Genomic DNA, 21,069 nt, shown 5'->3' on the forward strand with positions numbered 1-21,069 from the left:
AGATCCAACTCTGCCGATGGGAAACCAGTCGTGACTTTTTAATAAAAGTATTTTAACAGCCAGTGTGGAAGATTTTATTCATTGCTGCAAGGGAAAGCAGAGACTGGGATACATCCAGCAAATAATTGAGTACATAGGCTGGAAGTGCTGCTCTGACAATAAGAGGTTCGCCCAGATGAGGAGCTTGTGCAGGGCCACATCAAACCAAACAGAAGACAAAATAATACCAATAACAAAAATAATAATAATGAAATAAAGAGATGAAATCAAATTTCTTTAGTGACTTACATTACTTTCAGTTTATTTAAAGTTGTTCGTAACCTCCAAGAGTGCAACTTCTATTCTACCTGGTTATTAGGGGGACCATGACTTTGCTGGAGTTGATAATCAGCTCTCTCATCCTGCGGTAAGCTTCAGTCAGTGGATGAAATTTTTTCCACCCAGCAAGTGGCTGTACCCATCAAATGTATAAACTTATTAAGAGATTTCATAGATGCCTGCCTCTCCTTTAGTTTTTAAGTTTTTCCCTTTCTCGCTCACGATAACTATCGTATCGACATTACGAGGATCAGTTGAAGACGTATTGGTAGCACAAGCAGCCACTATGACACACCGTATAGTGGCTCGTGTAATGTAGGTGCAGGTGTGGATGATACTATATGTGGTTGTTGTTGTTGTGATCTTCAGTCCTGAGACTGGTTTGATGCATCTCTCCATGCTACTCTATCCTGTGCTAGCTTCTTCATCTCCCAGTACCTAATGCACCCTACATCCTTCTGAATCTGCTTAGTGTATTCATCTCTTGGTCTCCCTCTACGATTATTACCCTCCACGCTGCCCTCCAGTACTAAATTGGTGATCCCTTGATGCCTCACAACATGTCCTACCAACCGATCCCTGCTTCTAGTCAACTTGTGCCACAAACTTCTCTCCTCCCCAATCCTATTCAATACCTCCTCATTATTTATGTGATCTACCCATCTAATCTTCAGCATTCTTCTGTAGCACCACATTTCAAAAGCTTCTATTCTCTTCTTGTCTAAACTATTTATTATCCACGTTTCACGTCCATACCTGGCTACACTCCATACAAATACTTTCAGAAACGACTTCCTTACACTTAAATCTATACTCGACGTTAACAAATTTCTCTTCTCCAGAAACACTTTCCTTGCCATTGCCAGTCTACATTTTATATCTTCTCTACTTCGACCATCATCAGTTATTTTGCTCCCCAAATTCCAAAACTCCTTTACTGCTTTAAGTGTCTCATTTCCTAATCTAATTCCCTCAGCATCACCCGACTTAATTTGACTACATTCCATTATCCTCGTTATGCTTTTGTTGATGTTCATCTTATACTCTCCTTTCAAGACACTGTCCATTCCGTTCCACTGCTCTTCTGAGTCCTTTCCTGTCTCTGACAGAATTACAATGTCATCGGTGAACCTGAAAGTTTTTATTTCTTCTCCATGGATTTTAATACCTACTCCGAACTTTTCTTTTGTTTCCTTTATTGCTTGCTCAATATACAGATTGAATAACATCGGGGAGAGGCTACAACCCTGTCTCACTTCCTTCCCAACCGCTCCTTCCCTTTCATGCCCCTCGACTCTTATAACTGCCATCTGCTTTCTGTACAAATTGTAAATAGCCTTTCACTCCCTGCATTTTACCCCTGCCACCTTCAGAATTTGAAAGAGAGTATTCCAGTCACCATTGTCAAAAGCTTTCTCTAAGTCCACAAATGCTAGAAATGTAGGTTTGCCTTTCCTTAATCTTTCTTCTAAGATAAGTCGCATGGTCAGTATTGCCTCACGTGTTCCAACATTTCTACAGAATCCAAACTGATCTACCCCGAGGTCAGCTTCTACCAGCTTTTCCATTCGTCTGTAAATAATTCGCGTTAATATTTTGCAGCTGTGACTTATTAAACTGATAGTTCGATAATTTCCACATCTGTCATCACCTGCTTTCTGTCGATCTCATTTTTGAGGCGTTTGTTTTCCTTTTTGCCTACTTCATTTACTGCATTTTTATATATTCTCCTTTCATCAATTAAATTCAATATTTCTTCTATTACCCACAGATTTCTACTAGCCCTCGTCTTTTTACCTACTTGATCCTCTGCTGCCTTCACTACTTCATCCCTCAAAACTACCCATTCTTCTTCTACTGTATTTCTTTCCTCCATTCCTGTCAATTGTTCCCTTATGGTCTCCCTGAAACTCTGTGCAACCTCTGGTTCTTTCAGTTTATCCAGTTCCCATCTCCTTAAATTTCCACCTTTTTGCAGTTTCTTCAGTTTTAATCTACAGTTCATAACCAATAGATTGTCCACAACTGCCCCTGGAAATGTCTTACAATTTAAAACCTGGTTCCTAAATCTCTGTCTTAGCATTATATAATCAATCTGATACCTTTTAGTATCTCCAGGATTCTTCCTTGTATACAACCTTCTTTCATGATTCTTGAACCAAGTGTTAGCTATGATTAAGTTGTGCTCTGTGCTAAATTCTACCAGGCGGCTTCCTCTTTCATTTCTTAGCCCCAATCCATATTCACCTACTGTGTTTCCTTCTCTCCCTTTTCCTACTCTCGAATTCCAGTCACCCATGACTATCAAATTTTTGTCTCCCTTCTCTACCTGAATAATTTCTTTTATCTCATCATACATTTCACCAATTTCTTCATCATCTGCAGAGCTAGTTGGCATATAAACTTGTACTACTGTAGTAGGCGTGGGCTTCGTATCTATCTTGGCCACAATAATGCGTTCACTATGCTGTTTGTAGTAGCTTACCCGCATTGCTATTTTCCTATTCATTATTAAACCTACTCCTGCATTACCCCTATTTGATTTTGTGTTTATAACCCTGTAGTCACCTGACCAGAAGTCTTGTTCCTCCTGCCACCGAACTTCACTAATTCCCACTATATCTAACTTTAACCTACCCATTTCCCTTTTTACATTTTCTAACCTACCTGCCCGATTAAAGGATCTGACATTCCACGCTCCGATCCGTAGAACGCCAGTTTTCTTTCTCCTGATAACGACATCCTCTTGAGTAGCCCCCGCCCGGAGAGCCGAATGGGGGACTATTTTACCTCCGGAATGTTTTACCCAAGAGGACGCCATCATCATTTAACCGTACAGTAAAGCTGCATGCCCTCGGGAAAAATTTTGGCCGTAGTTTCCCCTTGCTTTCAGCCGTTTGCAGTACCAGAACAGCAAGGCCGTTTTGGTTAGTGTTACAAGGCCAGATCAGTCAATCATCCAGACTGTTGCCCCTGCAACTACTTAAAAGGCTGCTGCCCCTCTTCAGGAACCACACGTTTGTCTGGCCTCTCAACAGATACCCCTATGTTGTGGTTGCACCTATGGTACGGCTATCTGTATCACTGAGGCACGCAAGCCTCCCCACCAACGACAAGGTCCATGGTTCATGGGGGGGGGGGGGGGCTATATGTGGTAGGGGGAAAAAAACTGGGATCAGATGGGGATTCTGTGCTCAAAAAACAATGGAACTAATCTGTTTTCTAATAAAAAGTAATCAAACAGTATTTTTTCATTCACCTGTCTAGGAGGTAGAAACCTGTCTGGTCCACACTGAGCTACTTACATCTACACCTACATACCAGAAGTCATGTTGCAGTGTGTCATGGAGACTTTTTTGTGTACCTTTGTCACTCCCCACATTTCATGTTTCAGTCACAAATAGCGTGCGGGATGACGATTGCTGGAGTCCCCTTGTGATCTTGAATCTCTCTGATTTTACGTTCATGGCTTCTTTGTGAGATACACTTAGAGTGGAAGCAATTTATCGGTTGACTTTCCTACGACTATACATTTTTAAGTCCCTACTTTGATGAACTTTTTTTTTAAACTAGTTTTTGAATCACTGTCATATACAGGGCTATTACAAATGATTGAAGCGATTTCATAAGTTCACTGTAGCTCCATTCATTGACATATGGTTACGACACACTACAGATACGTAGAAAAACTCATAAAGTTTTGTTCGGCTGAAGCCGCACTTCAGGTTTCTGCCGCCAGAGCGCTCGAGAGCGCAGTGAGATAAAATGGCGACAGGAGCCGAGAAAGCGTATGTCGTGCTTGAAATGCACTCACATCAGTCAGTCATAACAGTGCAACGACACTTCAGGACGAAGTTCAACAAAGATCCACCAACTGCTAACTCCATTCGGCGATGGTATGTGCAGTTTAAGGCTTGTGGATGCCTCTGTAAGGGGAAATCAACGGGTCGGTCTGCAGTGAGCGAAGAAACGGTCGAACGCGTGCGGGCAAGTTTCACGCGTAGCCCGCGGAAGTCGGCGAATAAAGCAAGCAGGGAGCTAAACGTACCACAGCTGACGGTTTGGAAAATCTTACGGAAAAGGCTGAAACAGAAGCCTTACCGTTTACAATTGCTACAAGCCCTGACACCCGATGACAAAGTCAAACACTTTGAATTTTCGGCACGGTTGCAACAGCTCACGGAAGAGGATGCGTTCAGTGCGAAACTTGTTTTCAGCGATGAAGCAACATTTTTTCTTAATGGTGAAGTGAACAGACACAATGTGCGAATCTGGGCGGTAGAGAATCCTCACGCATTCGTGCAGCAAATCCGCAATTCACCAAAAGTTAACATGTTTTGTGCAATCTCACGGTTTAAAGTTTACGGCCCCTTTTTCTTCTGCGAAAAAAAAGTTACAGGACACGTGTATCTGGCTCATGCCACAACTGGAGACCGACAGCGCCGACTTCATCTTTGAACAGGATGGTGCTCCACCGCACTTCCATCGTGATGTTCGGCATTTCTTAAACAGGAGATTGGAAAACCGATGGATCGGTCATGGTGGAGATCACGATCAGCAATTCCTGTCATGGCCTCCACGCTCCCCAACTTAACCCCGTGCGATTTCTTTCTGTGGGGTTATGTGAAAGATTCAGTGTTTAAACCTCCTCTACCAAGAAATGTGCCAGAACTGCCAGCTCGCATCAACGATACTTTCGAACTCATTGATGGGGACATGCTGCGCCGAGTGTGGGAGGAACTTGATTATCGGCTTGATGTCTGCCGAATCACTAAAGGGGCACATATCGAACATTTGTGAATGCCTAAAAAAACTTTTTGACTTTTTGTATGTGTGTGCAAAGCATTGTGAAAATATCTCAAATAATAAAGTTATTGTAGAGCTGTGAAATTGCTTCAATCATTTGTAATAACCCTGTACTCGAACAAACAGGCTGCCACCATGAAGGTAGTCACAAAAAGAAAAACTTAGTACAGTGTAGGCAAAGTGGAAATGACCAAGGAAATACACTGCCTGAAAAAAAATTGGTATGCCTGGGAAGTCAAGAAGATGTGTAAAAATCAAATTTTTGGGCCAAATAGTTTTTATGAAATCGAAGGATAATTGTGTCAAAGCAGTCGGAACACCACATGTCTGCAAACAGGCGAGCAGTGCAGTGATGACAAAATCGCGCACATCGCGGAATGCGGAGAGCATGTCTTTGTAGCAGCGAAAGGGTTAATGCGGCTGTGGTGGCTTTACTTCATAAACTTCGTGCTCCCCCCCTAAACGTTAAGTTTGCCAACTATACTATACTATGGCGCTGCTTCTCTAGGCGCGTACAACTGGCAACGCAGCAATCTCCCGCATCTGGGCGGGCATGCGCGAACCGCCAAGATAAAAGAATTGAACTATAGTGGTCGATCGTACAGCTGCCACAGCAGACATAAGGGATTGTGAGCCCAGTCATGTCAACACCAACTGTTGCGAACTGGTTATTAGCTGTGGAACTATGGGCAGACACACCTCTAGCCCAACTTCCACTCACACCACAGCATCGACAGGCACGGCTGGACTGGTGCCGTCAAATGATCACTTGGAAGTTGGAATGGTGTGCCACAAACTTCAGTGATGTGAGGAGATTCTACCTGCACACAAGTGTCGGTTGTCTGCACGTACAATGAGTGCTGTCTCATAGTTCCACACACACTGGCTCCTCACCAGACCGTATAAGCTACAATTCTCGTTCATCTTTGATGTTTTTGGAGGGGACACTGACTGGCACTAAGTACTTGCAAAATGTTGTTAGATCCTTATTATGCTTATCCATTATGGATATTTTAGAACCGTGACTGTATATTAATGTAAATAAGTTATACACAACTGCAACCAGTCACTTTTTTCAATAATAATGCTTTATTACATTAACCGGTTTTCGAACCCTTTCAGGTTCATCTTCAGATGATTTCGGGAGGATCCGGGAAGTTACATCATTACTGGTAGTAGCGTAATGCTGGGTGCTGGTTTGTGACAGTATAGGCGGCTTTTTTCGTATCTGTCTGCCTCCATTTTTGTGTCCTGAACACTTTCACACGAACTGGATGCTGGTAAAGTGTCACTGTTAAAGTGTGGACTAATATAGTTCGTGTGAAAGTGTTCAGGACACAAAAATGGAGGCAGACAGATACGAAAAAAGCCGCCTATACTGTCACAAACCAGCACCCAGCATTATGCTACTACCAGTAATGATGTAACTTCCCGGATCCTCCCGAAATCATCTGAAGATGAACCTGAAAGGGTTCGAAAACCGGTTAATGTAATAAAGCATTATTATTGAAAAAAAGTGACTGGTTGCAGTTGTGTATAACTTATTTACGTTGTTAGATCCGTCTTTTTTTACTGTCGTTCCAACTGAATAATGCTCATCTGCACGCTGCCCGTGAAACTCGACCAACTCTATATAAGACGAACAGCAACTGCTACGGCCAGCACGATTTCCAGACTCGTGTCCAGTCGAGCACGTGTGGGGTGTAACGAAGTGAGAAGTGACTCGTGCAACTCGTCGAGCAATAAGTCTTACAGTACTGTGTGCGTGTGTTTAGCTGGTGTGGTGTGACACATCCCAGCACAGTGTTCACAAACTGTACAACTGACTGGGTGCCGCAGCGAGTGCCTGCGCGTGGAGGGCACGCCGTCTATTAGTGTAGGTGTTTCGGCATAGGTCGACACCTGATCCTCAGAACTGGTTGTGCCACTGATCTGTACACACAATAATTTCGTGTGTTCCCTATGCACTGTTGCAACAATAAATTTTGAGCAAATTGGAAACGTCTAAAATGATGTCCCCTTTTTTTCGGGCTGTGTATTTGCCACAAAACACATGTCGGGTCGACTGTTGCTCACGAACACTGCAGAAGTTGCTCGGAATGGTCATCTCTGACGTCACTGCAGTACTGTGCCGATTTATCAAACGATTAGCGTTTTTAGTGTTCCGATGTAGTTCTTCTAGTGTTGGAGTATTATTTGAGTACACCTGACATTTCAGTTTACCCCATAGTTAAAAATCAGACTGAGAGATCAGGCAGTCAGTGTGGTCAGGAGAGAGAACTGCCTCTGGCGACTGTCCTCTGCTCACCCAACACTGTGCACCACGGCAGTCGATCAGTGCATCGAATGCACGAATTCGAACATTTTTTGTGACGGGCAGTTCTCCTACTCTTTAATGAGGGTCAGTTCCGTTATCGGTATTATAAATATTTTCCGAGCCAGTTGTATTTTGTTCACCCTGTATAAATAAATAATAATAATCAAATGTGTAGCCTTTGCAGATGGCCGTGCAGTCTTTGGAAAAGATATCAAATGTATCAGAGAAAGCAGACCTACAAATCTCAACATCCAATACAAAATAAATGACAAGTGTTGTGTCTGCCCCCAAATCATTGAAAACGTATTCTGGGAAAGTATGAGATTTAAATGTCTCAGAAAAAAAAAAATCAGTCGAACCAAAGGACTGACCAGAGAAGCAAACAAAGCCATATTCCAGAAGTTGTCAATGGCAGATAGATTCCTCACTTACATTTTCAACAAAAAGAAGGTCTTCCTCAATGTAAAAATTAGACAAAATGAAACAGCTGTAAAAGTGCTGTAGGCAGCACAATGCATTGTCATACTAAAGTAAGAGAAATACAAATAATAGAGAGAAAAGGATACTTCAAAAAATTCTGGAACCCACTAGAGATGATAATTAGGAAGGAACAAAGGAGTCTAAAATAAATTCCTAAACTGTCACACACAATCCAAAGAAGGCTATTGAGTTTCTGAGGACGTGTGTAAAGAATGGATGACAATGTATCCACTAAAAGACTCATCCAATATAACAATAATAATAATAATAATAATAATAACAAAATCTATGCATCACAGTTACTCATAAAGACTTATGAAAGAGGAAAATAACTGGAGACAACTTTCAAAACAGAATAACTCAGAACCAAAATAAAAAACTGTATGGGTCTTAAAGAAAAACTGAGGAAATGTGCTAGAATCTTGACCCAGGAACAAAAAGAAGGCACACTAAGAGAATATAGGGAGGAGAACTTTATGTGAAAGAAAAATGCCCCTGGGTAATTGTGTTATGATATCCACAGTTGACTGAAGTCAGTTGACTGTTTACAAAACAAGTGCATCTTCAGCTTCTGACTTGAAAACAGAATTTTCCTTTGAAAGTTCTGGAGATGTATTTAGTCATTTGATCTTCACAATTGCAGCCTATTACTCCAAACCCTTATGCAATTTGCATTTGGTGTACAGTAAAAAGTGAATATACTAATTGTTTGGATATGGTACTTACAAATATTACAAAAAAAAAAAAAAAGAAAATCCTGATACTACAAGAATACTGTGAAAAACCGAATATTACAACAAAGGAATAAAAAATGTAAAAATAGAGATAACGTCTTTCTATAGGATAAACTACCTTTGAGCCCTAATCCTTTACCCAACTATACTGCCTGACACAAAAAGTGAACAATTCAGAAGGGAAGAAGAAATGTAAAACTTCAAGGGTTGAGAGGGTATGTGACATCATTTTGGTGAAAAAAAAATTGAGTCAAATTTGTGAGGAACTTGACAGTGTGACAGCCTCATCTGGCACAGATGTGTGTACTGATTCACTCCGGGATCGTATCGTGAAGCTATTGTACCTCCCCTGAGGTGAGCTGGTCCTGAACCGCTGTAAGTGGTCGTCAATGTTCTGAATACTGGCACCGGGACGCAGTTGACATCTCACCCTGTGCAACACTTTTGCTTTTGGGAACAGATCTGAGGATCTTGCTGGCCACAGTAGTACATCACCATCATGCAGGCAGTTCATAGAGACATTTGCCACATTTGTAGAAGTATTGTCCTGTTGAAAACCAGCATCCCGATATTGTGGCACAAGAGTTAAAGAGTGGGGATGCAGGATGCCTGTGATGCAATGTAGGGCTGTCACAGATCCGCTCAGTTGCCACCACCAGTGATCTGAAGTCACATCCGATGGTTTCTCTCACCGTGATGTGGTGACCAACACTACGGTGCCTCTCCAAAACGGTGGAAGAAGCGACTTCACAATTAGAGCTTATTATCTGGAAACTAACATAGGCCATACAACTCACATTTTTGTGAATTATAAAAAGTTTATTCCTGGTACATGGAAACTTTGCAAAATAAAAAAGAAAAGAAAAAAAAAATACTGTGAAATACATAATACTAAAACAAAGAAATTTTGAGAAAGCATTTGACTCACAAGGGAACCTCCCCATTGCACCCCCCTCGGATTTAGTTATAAGTTGGCACAGTGGATAGGCCTTGAAAAACTGAACACAGATCAATCGAGGAAACAGGAAGAAGTTGTGTGGAACTATGAAAAAAATAAGCAAAATATACAAACTGAGTAGTCCATGTGCAAGATAGGCAATATCAAGGTTAATATGAGCTCAGGAGTGCCGTGGTCCTGTGGGTAGCGTGAGCAGCTGCGGAACGAGAGGCGCTTGGTTCAAGTCTTCCCTCGAGTGAAAAATTTAATTTTTTATTTTCAGACAATTATTATCTGTCAATCCGTCCGCTCGATGCGAGGTAACTGCGCCGTAGTATGGGGACGCTACACCAAAACAAACATCGAAACACACTTTTCTGGGAGTGATTATCACATCCACAAGAAAACCTAAATTGAGTAAGGTAGGAGAATCTTTTTACCCATTCGCCAAGTGTACAAGTTAGGTGGATCAACAACATATTCCTGTCGTGTGACGCACATGCCGTCACCAGTGTCGTATAGAATATATCAGATATGTTTTCCTGTGGAAGAATCGGTTGACCTATTGCAATCAAATGGTTTTGGTTCCCATTGGAGAGGCACGTCCTTTTGTCTACTAATCGCACGGTTTTGCGGTGCGGCCGCAAAACACAGACACTAAACTTATTACAGTGAACAGAGACGTCAATGAACGAACGGACGTATCATAACTTTGCAAAAATAAATAAAGTAAACTCTTCACTCAAGGGAAAACTTGAACCGAGGACCTCTCGTTCCGCAGCTGCTCACACTAACCACGGGACCACGGCGTTCCTGAGATCACACTATCCTTGATGTTGCCTATCTTGCACACGGACTACACAGTTTGTATATTTTGCTTATTTTTTCATACTTCCACACAACTTCTTCCTGTTTTCTCGATTGATCTGTGTTCAGTTTTTCAAGGCCTATCCACTGTGCCAACTTATAACTAAATCTGAGGGGGGTGCAATGGGGAGGTTCCCTTGTCAGTAGCACACCTGCACTTATTGTCAAAAATTGATGATATGGGGCAGTGGTCAAATTTTTGACAGGATTGAAGACTTCATAGTAGGGAAGACACAGCATGTTATCTCAGATGGAGAATCATCAGGCGATGTAGAAGTAACTTTGGGTGTACACCAGGCAAGTTTGTTGGGACCTTTACTGTTCATGCTCTCTATTAATGACCATGGAGACCATATTAATAGTAACCTCAGTCTTTCTGCAGATGGTGCAGTTATCTATAATGAAGTACTGTCCGAGAGAAGCTGCATAAATCTTCCATCATATATTGATAAGATTTCAAAGTAGGGCAAAGATTGTGTGCTTCACAAAACGAAAAAACGTAGTATCCTATGACTACAATATCAATGAGTGACTGTCGAAATTGACCAATTCATAAAAAATAGTGTGGAGTAACACTTCATTGGGACACAAAATGAAATCATCTCTTCAATTGTGGGTAAAGCAGGTTGTAGAATTCAGTTTATTGGTAGAATACTGGGCAAATGCAATAAGTCAACAAAGGAGACTGATTACAAATCCTTTGTGCAACCCAGTCTAGAATATTGCTCAAGTGTGCAGGAGTCGTACGAGGTTTGACTAACAGCGGATATTGAACGTATACAGGCAAGGGCAGCACAAATGGCCACAGGCTTTTTAATCCATGGGAGAGTATTACAGAGATTACGAAGAAACTGAATTGGCAGGCTCTCGAACATATACATTCGGGAGGACAATGGTTCATGCAATTTGGTCATATGATGACATGATGGAGACCGTGGCTGTTGTTTGAAGACAAATGTTGATGATGTTAGGACAGCAACCAGCCGCATACAAAGAGCTCTTTGTATGTATCAAAACATGTGGTGCGTGGTAGAAATGATCTCAGCGACAAATCTGAAGTGTTCAGTGAGAACTATTTACGTGTGCAACAACGAGGATGCAGTGATAATGCATTTACATCTGTTGGACGAATGTTATGAAAACAAACACTCGAAACCGACGTTTCACAACAATTAATCTGTAAAAACACACCACATATCATAAAGAAAGCGTGTAAACCATCTAAGGATGAATCACAATGGTAATGGTATCCTTTGAATAAAGGAATTGAAAGTAAATTTGTGGCTGGTTGCTGTCCTAACACCATCAACATTTGAGAATGGTTCAGACCTGTGTCTGGCCGAGCAGATTTAGGTTTTTCGTGATTTCCCTAAATTGCTACTGGCATTGTCAGGGTGGTTCCTTCATAATCACCATAACTTTAGGCCGCTCCACTCACACCGTCAACAGAACAGGCTCTGCTAACGGTATACTATGCCTTCCACATCGCTGGCAAAGGGTTCTACGCAACACTGGTGACTACTTTGAAGGACAGTAACAGATGCAAATACGTAACACTTTTGTATCGGTTGTGAATAAATAGTTGTCACTATTTAAGTTCCAACCCTCGTATATGCCCTTTTCGTTTTGCTCTGTCTGTCTGCTATGAGTGTCCCTTAACAAGTGGCATCGTGACCATTATTTTTCATGTCAAGGTGCTGTGGTACACAGCAGATCTCTGAAGCGGGTTGACATTTTCACGGAATAACTGGCCCCACAATCAGGTGTCTCCGTATGGCAGGAACCCAGTTGCTCTTTGCTCCAGCCTTGCAGATATGCTGCATGCACTTTTGCTCTCACAACATGCAGAAAAGAAACAAAATTTCCCACGCAGTATGTGGCCCAAAACAAACACATACTTGTAAATAACAAAACAGTTTGCTCGAGGCCACGACTGCTCTTCATCGGATAGAGAGACAGAGGGAGTAACACACTACTTTCTTCAAAGTGATATATTACCCGTCAAGTCTTACAGCATGTACTTCGGAGTGCCCACACTGCTTCAAGTGCAAGTTTCATTCATTTGACTCGCAGTTTTTTTCAGATACGTCCAGGATTGGTCAGGTAATGTATTACTCTGCTCAGTGGGTGAAAAAAATCTAATTTTTAATCACTCCATGATTTTGGGGAGAACACCGTATTTTCCCCTGCCTCTGCTGAAGTTTCCCAGTCATTTTACAGTCTTGTAGTAACTCATTCATTTTGGCCTCAGTTCCAAGTATTCTTCATACTTCCATTTGAACATCTTCCTGTAACCAGTATAGAGCGTCTTATACCTTTAGATCAGATTTACTTTTTGTTCCAACTGATCCGTAGTGAGGAGATCCTCTGGGATGTCGAACACGTCAGATAACCAGAATACGCAATAACTATTTACAACATAAGAACAGATATGCTAATGTACCTTCCACAGAGCCCGAATGAAATCTCCCTTGAGAAAAAAAAAGAAAGAAAAAAAAAAAAAACAACAACAACTTAGGCAGTGTTACATTTAAAAGTATATGAAACTTGTCACCAAATATTAAATGTTCACTGCACTTAGGTGCATATGATAATTTTTAGGATATTGTAGTCACGCATGATCAAATAAAAAATAAAAAAAATAAAAAAGAAAAAAACATTTTACAGCACTTATTTTCGAGGATTGCATTACTGCACAAAATTTGTGCAGAAATCATATTGTACGCAACATTCATATTATGGTGATGTTAAAAATAGCATACAAGCATCAGTCAGTTCTGCTAAGAAATATGTCAATGGAGTAGAATGCGTTCGCAGGATTTGAACAATTTTGCAAGTTTCCTGTTACATTGTAATATTCTAATTTGCTTAAAAGGATATTGTTATTTGACAGTTCACAAAATATACCTCGGAAATATTTTATTTGAGGTCAAGAAGTTAAGGAGATGACTGTATATTATCTTTTCTAAAATTCTGGAGAGTGTGGGCAAAAATGAAACTGGACAGAAGTTTGATGATGGTATTTCTTTATCTCCTTTCTTGTACAAAGGCATAACTTCAGCATATTTCAGCCATTCAGGAAATGTTCCACTAATAAAAAATAGGTCACACAAATAACTTAAAAATTCACCAAACTCAGTACCACACTGTTTAATCGACCTTGTTGATATTTTATCATAGCCGCTATAATTGTTTGATTTAATGATTTTATGCTGGTCATTACTTCTGCTGGTGTTGTGGTGATCATTATTATTGTAGCTACTATTATTATATATTATGTTGTTGTAGTTATTTGTAGTGACCGGTCTGAGGTATTCCGTGGCAGCATGTACTGAACCTTAGAACTCCACTGAACACTGTCTGTGTTATTCTGAAACAGCTCTGCCCCCCTGCCCACACCCAGTCTGTCAGTCTCCAGTGTTGACGGCACTGGCAAGGATGCCGCCAACTCGCTCCACACTGACGACGGCCACTGCGAGGCCGACGCCCCGGCACCGGACGAGACGGTGTCGACGGGCACGGCCGCCACTTCGACCTCCGGATCCGACGGCACCGCGAACGGCGACGGCAGCAGCACCGGTGTAAACGGTGGTGGCACCACGGCGAGCGATGCTGCCACTGGAGTGGGAGAGGAACAGCACACGGGAAACACTGACTCTGCCAGCACTGCCGAGAAGAGGCCGCCGTTCTCCTACAAGGCACTCATTGCTATGGCCATAGCACAGTCACCTCACAGGTTGGTAGGACTGCAACAAAGTGCTAAATGTCTTCACTAAAATACACTACATCTTCCTAGATATGTACTATCACAGTTCAGCACTGCCCACGGTACCGTTTATCAGCAAAGTCTCCACGCAGCAGGGAGGATCACGGGTCTCGCCTTACAGGTTGTGACAGCACATTCGAGTCTTTGTCTGCACATTCGAGTCTTTACTGCACGTTCTGTGGCCCTGCAGTGGTGGAGTGGGGACAGCCGTGTTGCATGTGCATTGCAGCTGTTAGTTTTGTTACTGTCTAGGTCTTGCGTAAGTCGAGTGAGAATGTTTATTGTGCAGAGAGAGTGTTTTCAGTGGAAGATGTTTCCCGTACAGGAGGAAACTTTTGGAGCCTGTGAGGCAACAATTTAGTTTGCGTTTTTCCGCATCGTAACACTGTATGTGGTTTCATTCACAAATTCCCGACGACAAGTTCAGTTTGTGATGCACCACGAACTGGTGGGCCCAAAATTTTAACAGAATGGGACCTTGATGGCATTTTCGACATCTTGTTGCGGAGTCCAACAAAATCAGTGAGGGGATCATTACAAGAGGCTAAAGTGTCTTGTACGACAGCACATAAGGCTGCAACCAAAGAACTGGGGATTTATCTGTGTAAAATTAATGCTGCGCAACATTTACATTCCTCGGACTGTGCAAATAAAATAGCGTATTGTGAGTGGTTTCGGCAATTTGTTAAACTGTATGGAGTTAGTGTTTCAGATTGAACCTTTTTCACTGATAAGGCACGGTTTCACCTATCTGTCTACGTAATTCCACAAAATGGACGAGTTTGGTCACAATAAAATCCACATGCCTTAACAGAAATACACTCTACATGGAGAAAATCAGCGTGTGGCTTACTGTAATGCGAGCACTAATTATAGGGCCAATTATTTTTGATACTGGGTACCCATTCCATTGGCTACTGTTCCCATATAATTTATCTATTTATTGTCCTGCTGAATGAAAATGAGACCAGAATTGATTTTTCCGAAAAGACAATGCTACTGCTCACATGGCATACTAGTTGCTATGATTTTTAGATGAAGTGCTTGGAGACAGAGTAATTTTGAAAGATCTCTGGCTCCCGTGCTCAGCAGATCTGTCTCCGCCCAACTTTTTCCACTGGGGTGGGTGAAACATTTCTGTATCAATTTAACCCAAAGACAACAGACGAATTGAAGACAGCGATAATTGATTGTCTGAAGTCGGTTACACGTGAAACATTGGTAAAGGTATCCGCAAATAAATGTAAACGTGATAAACTGTGGTTTCAAGAAAGAGGAAAACATTTGCAGCACTTAATGTGATACCGGTGAGTACAGTGTATTTAATTGTAATCAGTATAATTAATTAATTTTATTGTTTTAATTGTAATACTGTTGAATACCATCCCCAATCGTAACTGCAGCCACTAGCAGTGAATCCCAGCCCCTAGCTCAGAGTGACATAAACGTGCTGCCAGTCTTACACACCCCACAAGGCGAGATGCGTCGAGCTCACTGCTGCAGAGACTTTGCTGTTGCACTGTATCGTGCTCATACGGTAGACATAAGTTAATGGTGTTTGCATCATCAACCATAATTTTGGGTCGATCCCTTTTTTCTGTCTTCAGTCGTCTGACTGGTTAAATGTGATCCTCTCGACTTCCTCTCCTGAACCATCCTCTGCATTTCAGAGCAGCACGTCTGCCCAATGTCCTCATTTGTTTAGTGGAAATATTGGAATTTCTTTCTTCCCATTTAGTTCTAACCATTCACAAGTCCCTCCAGCACCATCAAAGTTACCCCCTTTATACTTAATATGACTTATCATCATGTCCTTCCTTCTTGTCAACATTTTCCAATTGTATCTCACTGATCCTGCAGAGGAACTCCTCACCTCTCATCCTCTCAGTCTGCCCAATTTTCATCATCCCTCTACAGCTCCACATCTCAAATGCATCTGTTCTCTTCTTCTGTACCAGTTTCCTCACTATTCATGATTGACTTCCATGCGTGCTGTGTTTCAAATGTGCGTTCACATAAATTTCTACCTCAGATTAAAACTTGTGTTTGATACTATCATTGGTCAGGAATGACCCTTTTGCCCGCTTTTTTATGTGCGTCATCCTTTGTCCGTCATGTGTTATTTTGAGTATTCCCCAGCTTTGATGTTAAATTTATTGCCGTTTTTGCAGCTGCTACTCCTCATTACTTTCTGTCTGCCTTGCATTCTCATAGCTAGGCCTACCTGTATGGTTCCACCACCCTATCAACTGCAGTTTTCCCCAATCACCCATGTAATATGTGGACAATCATTCCATTTTGTTTGTCTACATCTACATTTACATTTATATAAAAAACAAAGATGCTGTGACTTATCAAATGAGAAAGTCCTGGTAGATAGGCACAATAAAAAACACAAACACTCACACAAATTTAAAGCTTTCGCAACCCACGGTTGCTTCATCAGAAAAGAGGGAAGGAGAGGGAAAGACGAAAGGAGAGTGGGTCACACACACACACACACACACACACACACACACACAAACACACACACACACACACATATCCATCATCCATCTGCACATATACAGACACAGGCAGACATATGTAAATTCAAAGAGGCTGGGCAGAGATGTCAGTTGAGGCGGATGTACAGAGGCAAAGATTTTGTTGAATGACAGGTGATGTACGAGGGGCGGTAACTTGAAATTAGCGGAGGTTGAGGCCTGGTGGGTAAGTTGCTGTCCCTCGTACATCACCTGTCATGCAACATCTTTGCCTCTGTACTTCCACCTCAACTGACATCTCTGCCCAGCCTCTTTGAATTTACATATGTGTGCCTGTGTCTGTATATGTGTGTGTGTGTGTGTGCGCGCGCGAGTGTATACCTGTCCTTTTTGCCCCCTAAGGTAAGTCTTCCCCCTCGCGGGATTGGAATAACTTCTTAGCCTCTCCCTTAAAACCCACATCCTTTCGTCTTTCCCTCTCCTTTCCTCTTTTCTCATGAAGCAACCTTCGGTTGCGAAAGCTTGAAATTTGTATGAGTGTTTGTGTTTTTTATTGTGCCTATCTACCAGCACTTTCTCATTTGGTAAGTCACAGCATCTTTGTTTTTCATATATATTTTTCCCACGTGGAATGTTTCCCTCTATTATATTCTACATTTATGTACATACTCTTGCAAGTCACAACATTGTGTATGGCAGAGGGTACCCTTTACCACAGCTGGTAATGTCCTTTCCTGTTCCACTGACAGATAGAGGGAGGGAGAAACAACTATCTGTGTGCCTCCGTATGAGCCCGCATTTCTCGAATTTTATTTTCGTGGTACTTACATGCAATGTACATTGGTGGCAGTAGAATAGTTCAGCAGTCAGCTCCAAATGCCAATTCTCTAAATTTTCTCAGTAGTGTTTCTCAAAAGAAATGTTGCCTTCCCTCCAAGGATTCCCACTTGATCTCACAAATCATCTCCGTAACACTCGGTTGAACCTACCGGTAACAAATCTAGCCACCCGCCTCTGAATTGCTTCAGTGTCTTCGTTCAGTCTGATCAGGTACTGATCACAAACACTTCAGCAATACTCAACAATAGGTTGCACCAACATCCTGTATGTGATCGCCTTTACAAATGAACTACACTTCCCTAAAAATCTCCCAACAAACTGAATTTGACTATTCACCTCCACTACTACAATCCTCACATCCTCATTCCATTTTATATTGTTTTGCAACATTACGCCTACATATTTAAACAACCTGACTGTGTCAAGCAGGACACTGCTAATGCTGTATCCGAACAATACGGGTTAATTTTTCCTATTTGCCTGCATTAACTTACATTTTTCTACATTTACGGCTAGCCACCATTTGTGACACCGACTAGAAATTTTGTCCAAGTCATCCAACTTCGACACTTTCATGAACACCACAGCATCATCAGAGATGATTGTACCCATCCTGTCTGCCAGGTCATTTAAAATACAGAAAATAGCAATGGTCGTATCATATTTCCCTGGGACACCTCTGTGTCTGATGAACACTCGCTGTCAGGGACAACATACTGGGCTCTATTACTCATTATTTCTTCCTACTCTTTATTAGACATACTTTGTCACCGACTTGTTACAGCCTGTCATAATTCCTTACTCGATCAGTCTGTTTGGTCTTTTACTGCCCCTGTATCATTCGTTTTTCGTGCACACGCACATACGCAGCATTTCTCTAGACTTGACAACTTATTAATCCTTTTCTGCTATACGGTTGCAGCTGTTTCCTTTTATAGAAGTCATCTTGCTGTATGTAATTCTTGCGAGAAAGTGTGACGATCTCACTGATTGCATTAATATATGGTAGACTGGACTGAGTGATTCAATCTGACCCATCTTGTCGTGTTCTGTGGCCTCCCATGAACCATTCTGCACACACACATTGCACTGCTGAAAAACTTTGTCCCACACGAGCAACAGTTTCCTGGATGAATGTATCACATTTTCTTATGCCAATAATGTGACCTGTTTGAGACACTCTTGATTTGACAGTACGTTTCACGCACATGTCTGTGAGACATCCTGAAAGTGTGCCCAAGTCACACTGATCCATTACCTTTTGTTTATTGTGACAACGAGAGCTGCAGATGTTTTTTACTGGTAGGTGCTGTTGTGCTGCGATAGCTACATTGATCTCGAATCCCTGGACTGAAATGGTTCAAATGCTAATCATTTCTACAGAACATACTAATGTACATCACCTGTGAATGCCAAAGTCTTATCTGTTGTCGTTCAAGTTTTTTTTTTTTTTTTAATCTCCTAAATTATCTGTTGAACTTACTCCAGTCTGTCTTCTCCTACAGTTCTTTCCTTCTACCATGCAATCAGTGCACATATTTTTGTCTTGGTGCGTTTACGAGCCAGCCATCTACCAGGATGAACAGCCACCGCTAAACTGTGGCCGAGAGCAAAGTAGACCACACAGTGGCACAACATGAAGCTGAACACAATGTACTTGAATTCGATGGCTGCTTCACTATCTGAAACATCCGGATCCTTCCCTCCACCACCAGCATTTCTGAACTGTGGATTTGGGAGTTGTTCTTACAATACGGTCTCCGCTCCCGTAATTATCCCGGCCCCAACCTGTGGTATCGTAGTGTCCCCACACCCTCTGTCCAACACTTTCCACCCTCTCTGTCCTATCACCTCCTCCCCATTATCATCTCCCACCCACCTTTCCCACTCATCACTTTTTCGCTCCTTTTTTCCCCACCTCTATGCCTCACAACTTCCTGTTGGCATTCTAGTCCCTGCACACTCCACCAGACAGCACTCCTTTCTCCCCCACCTGTACACTACTGTCCCTCCCCCTTCTCCACCCCCTCCAGATTGCTGCTTTCTTTCCATGTGAGAGCTGCATTTTGGCCAGAGATGCCAGAGATGGTGGTCATGTGAGCATGTGGTGTGCTTGCTTGTATGAATGGATGTATGTGGGGTTCCTCTCCTGAAGAAGGTTTTGGCCAAAAGCTAATGTGTAACTGTCTTTTTGTTATGTCTGTCTGCAACTCATTGTGTCACCTTTAAGGTGACTAGCAATCTATTTTATTTTATTTTACTTTTTTTTTTTTTTTTTACTATTTTGTCAAAAACTGATATTCTGACTTTGTGGCTGTGTACAAAATACAGGCTTACTCTTACAGAGAAGATAACTGCAGTCAACCACTTTTTATAATGCTATTTGTCTATGTAAATAGCATCATTACAGGTTTCAAAGCAACAGGTTCGTAATCAGACGGCTTGTTCTGTTAAGATACATTTTTTATTACTTTGCATTAGCTTTCTTTTTTTATTCCTCCAGATTTTCTTGGGGTGGTAGTGCCGTCAAAAATTCTTTGCCATTATGTTCCAGTGCTGACTGCTTCTGATCGTGCACCAACAAACACTGCATGAAGCACTTTTTTTATGTATATGTACGCACATAATCTGAAGCACCACTCACACACCAATAGGTTTGGCCCCATGGAAGTATGTATACAAAGATGGCAATATCACAACCATAATAATACCAAAGACTTTCTGTTTCAGACATAGTTTGCTATATACATTGATGTGACAGTAGAAATTTACAGTCTACAAACATTCCATTGCTTACTGTTCATATTAAAAGAGAACTGATTAAGATTAAGATAAATGAATAAAGCAGCCAGTTTCTTATAAAGTATTACTGCAGTGATAAGGAACAGATGTACATAAATAAATGTTACAGCAGTGTACAGTGGACAAGCCTGAGGAAATTTCATCATATGGGGGAATAAAAAGTGAAAGCTAATACAAAGTAATTAAAAATGTATTTTTAATGTGAACAAGCTGTCTGATGATGAATCTGTCAGTTCAAAATGGGTAACAGTCTTATTTATATAAATAAATAACATTGTAAGGAATGGGTTGTTACTGTTATCTTCTCTGCAAGAATCCACATGTAGTCTGTCTTTTCCTTGTATTTTGAAATACGATTTAAAAGTGACATGTCAGACACCCATATCGAATGTGGCAAGAATCGCCCTTCGCCAGTAGTTCCGACTCGGTGTTTCTTTCAGATGATGCGCTCTGAGCTGTTCGCTGTTGTCTGTCTGACAGGAAGGCGAAGCTGTCTGAGATCTACGCCTACATCACGAGCCGCTTCCCTTACTTCGAACACAACAAGAAGGTTTGGCAGAACTCGATCCGCCACAACCTGTCGCTCCACAAGTGCTTCATCAAAGTGCTGCAGAAGGGTAGAAAGGAGAAGGGCAACTACTGGGTGCTCGGTGAGTGGTGCGGGCGGCCGGGTGTGACGTCGCCTCGTTCTGTCTTCTGGAACTCGTCACTGATAA

General features: G+C 41.8%; 1 protein-coding gene across 1 annotated transcript in view; it reads left to right on the forward strand.

The window, feature by feature from the left end:
* Positions 1-365: 365 nt before the first annotated feature.
* The window catches only part of LOC126108840 (forkhead box protein D3-like), a 78,321-nt gene continuing 57,617 nt past the window's right edge, over positions 366-21,069 (forward strand). Inside the window, exons 1-3 of the mRNA XM_049914203.1 lie at positions 366-406; positions 13,839-14,195; positions 20,834-21,003. Of these exons, the coding sequence (XP_049770160.1) occupies positions 366-406; positions 13,839-14,195; positions 20,834-21,003 (568 nt within the window). The remainder of the gene's footprint in view (positions 407-13,838; positions 14,196-20,833; positions 21,004-21,069) is intronic.

The sequence above is a fragment of the Schistocerca cancellata genome, chromosome 11 (genome assembly GCF_023864275.1).
Source record: "Schistocerca cancellata isolate TAMUIC-IGC-003103 chromosome 11, iqSchCanc2.1, whole genome shotgun sequence".
Lineage (NCBI taxonomy): Eukaryota > Metazoa > Arthropoda > Insecta > Orthoptera > Acrididae > Schistocerca > Schistocerca cancellata.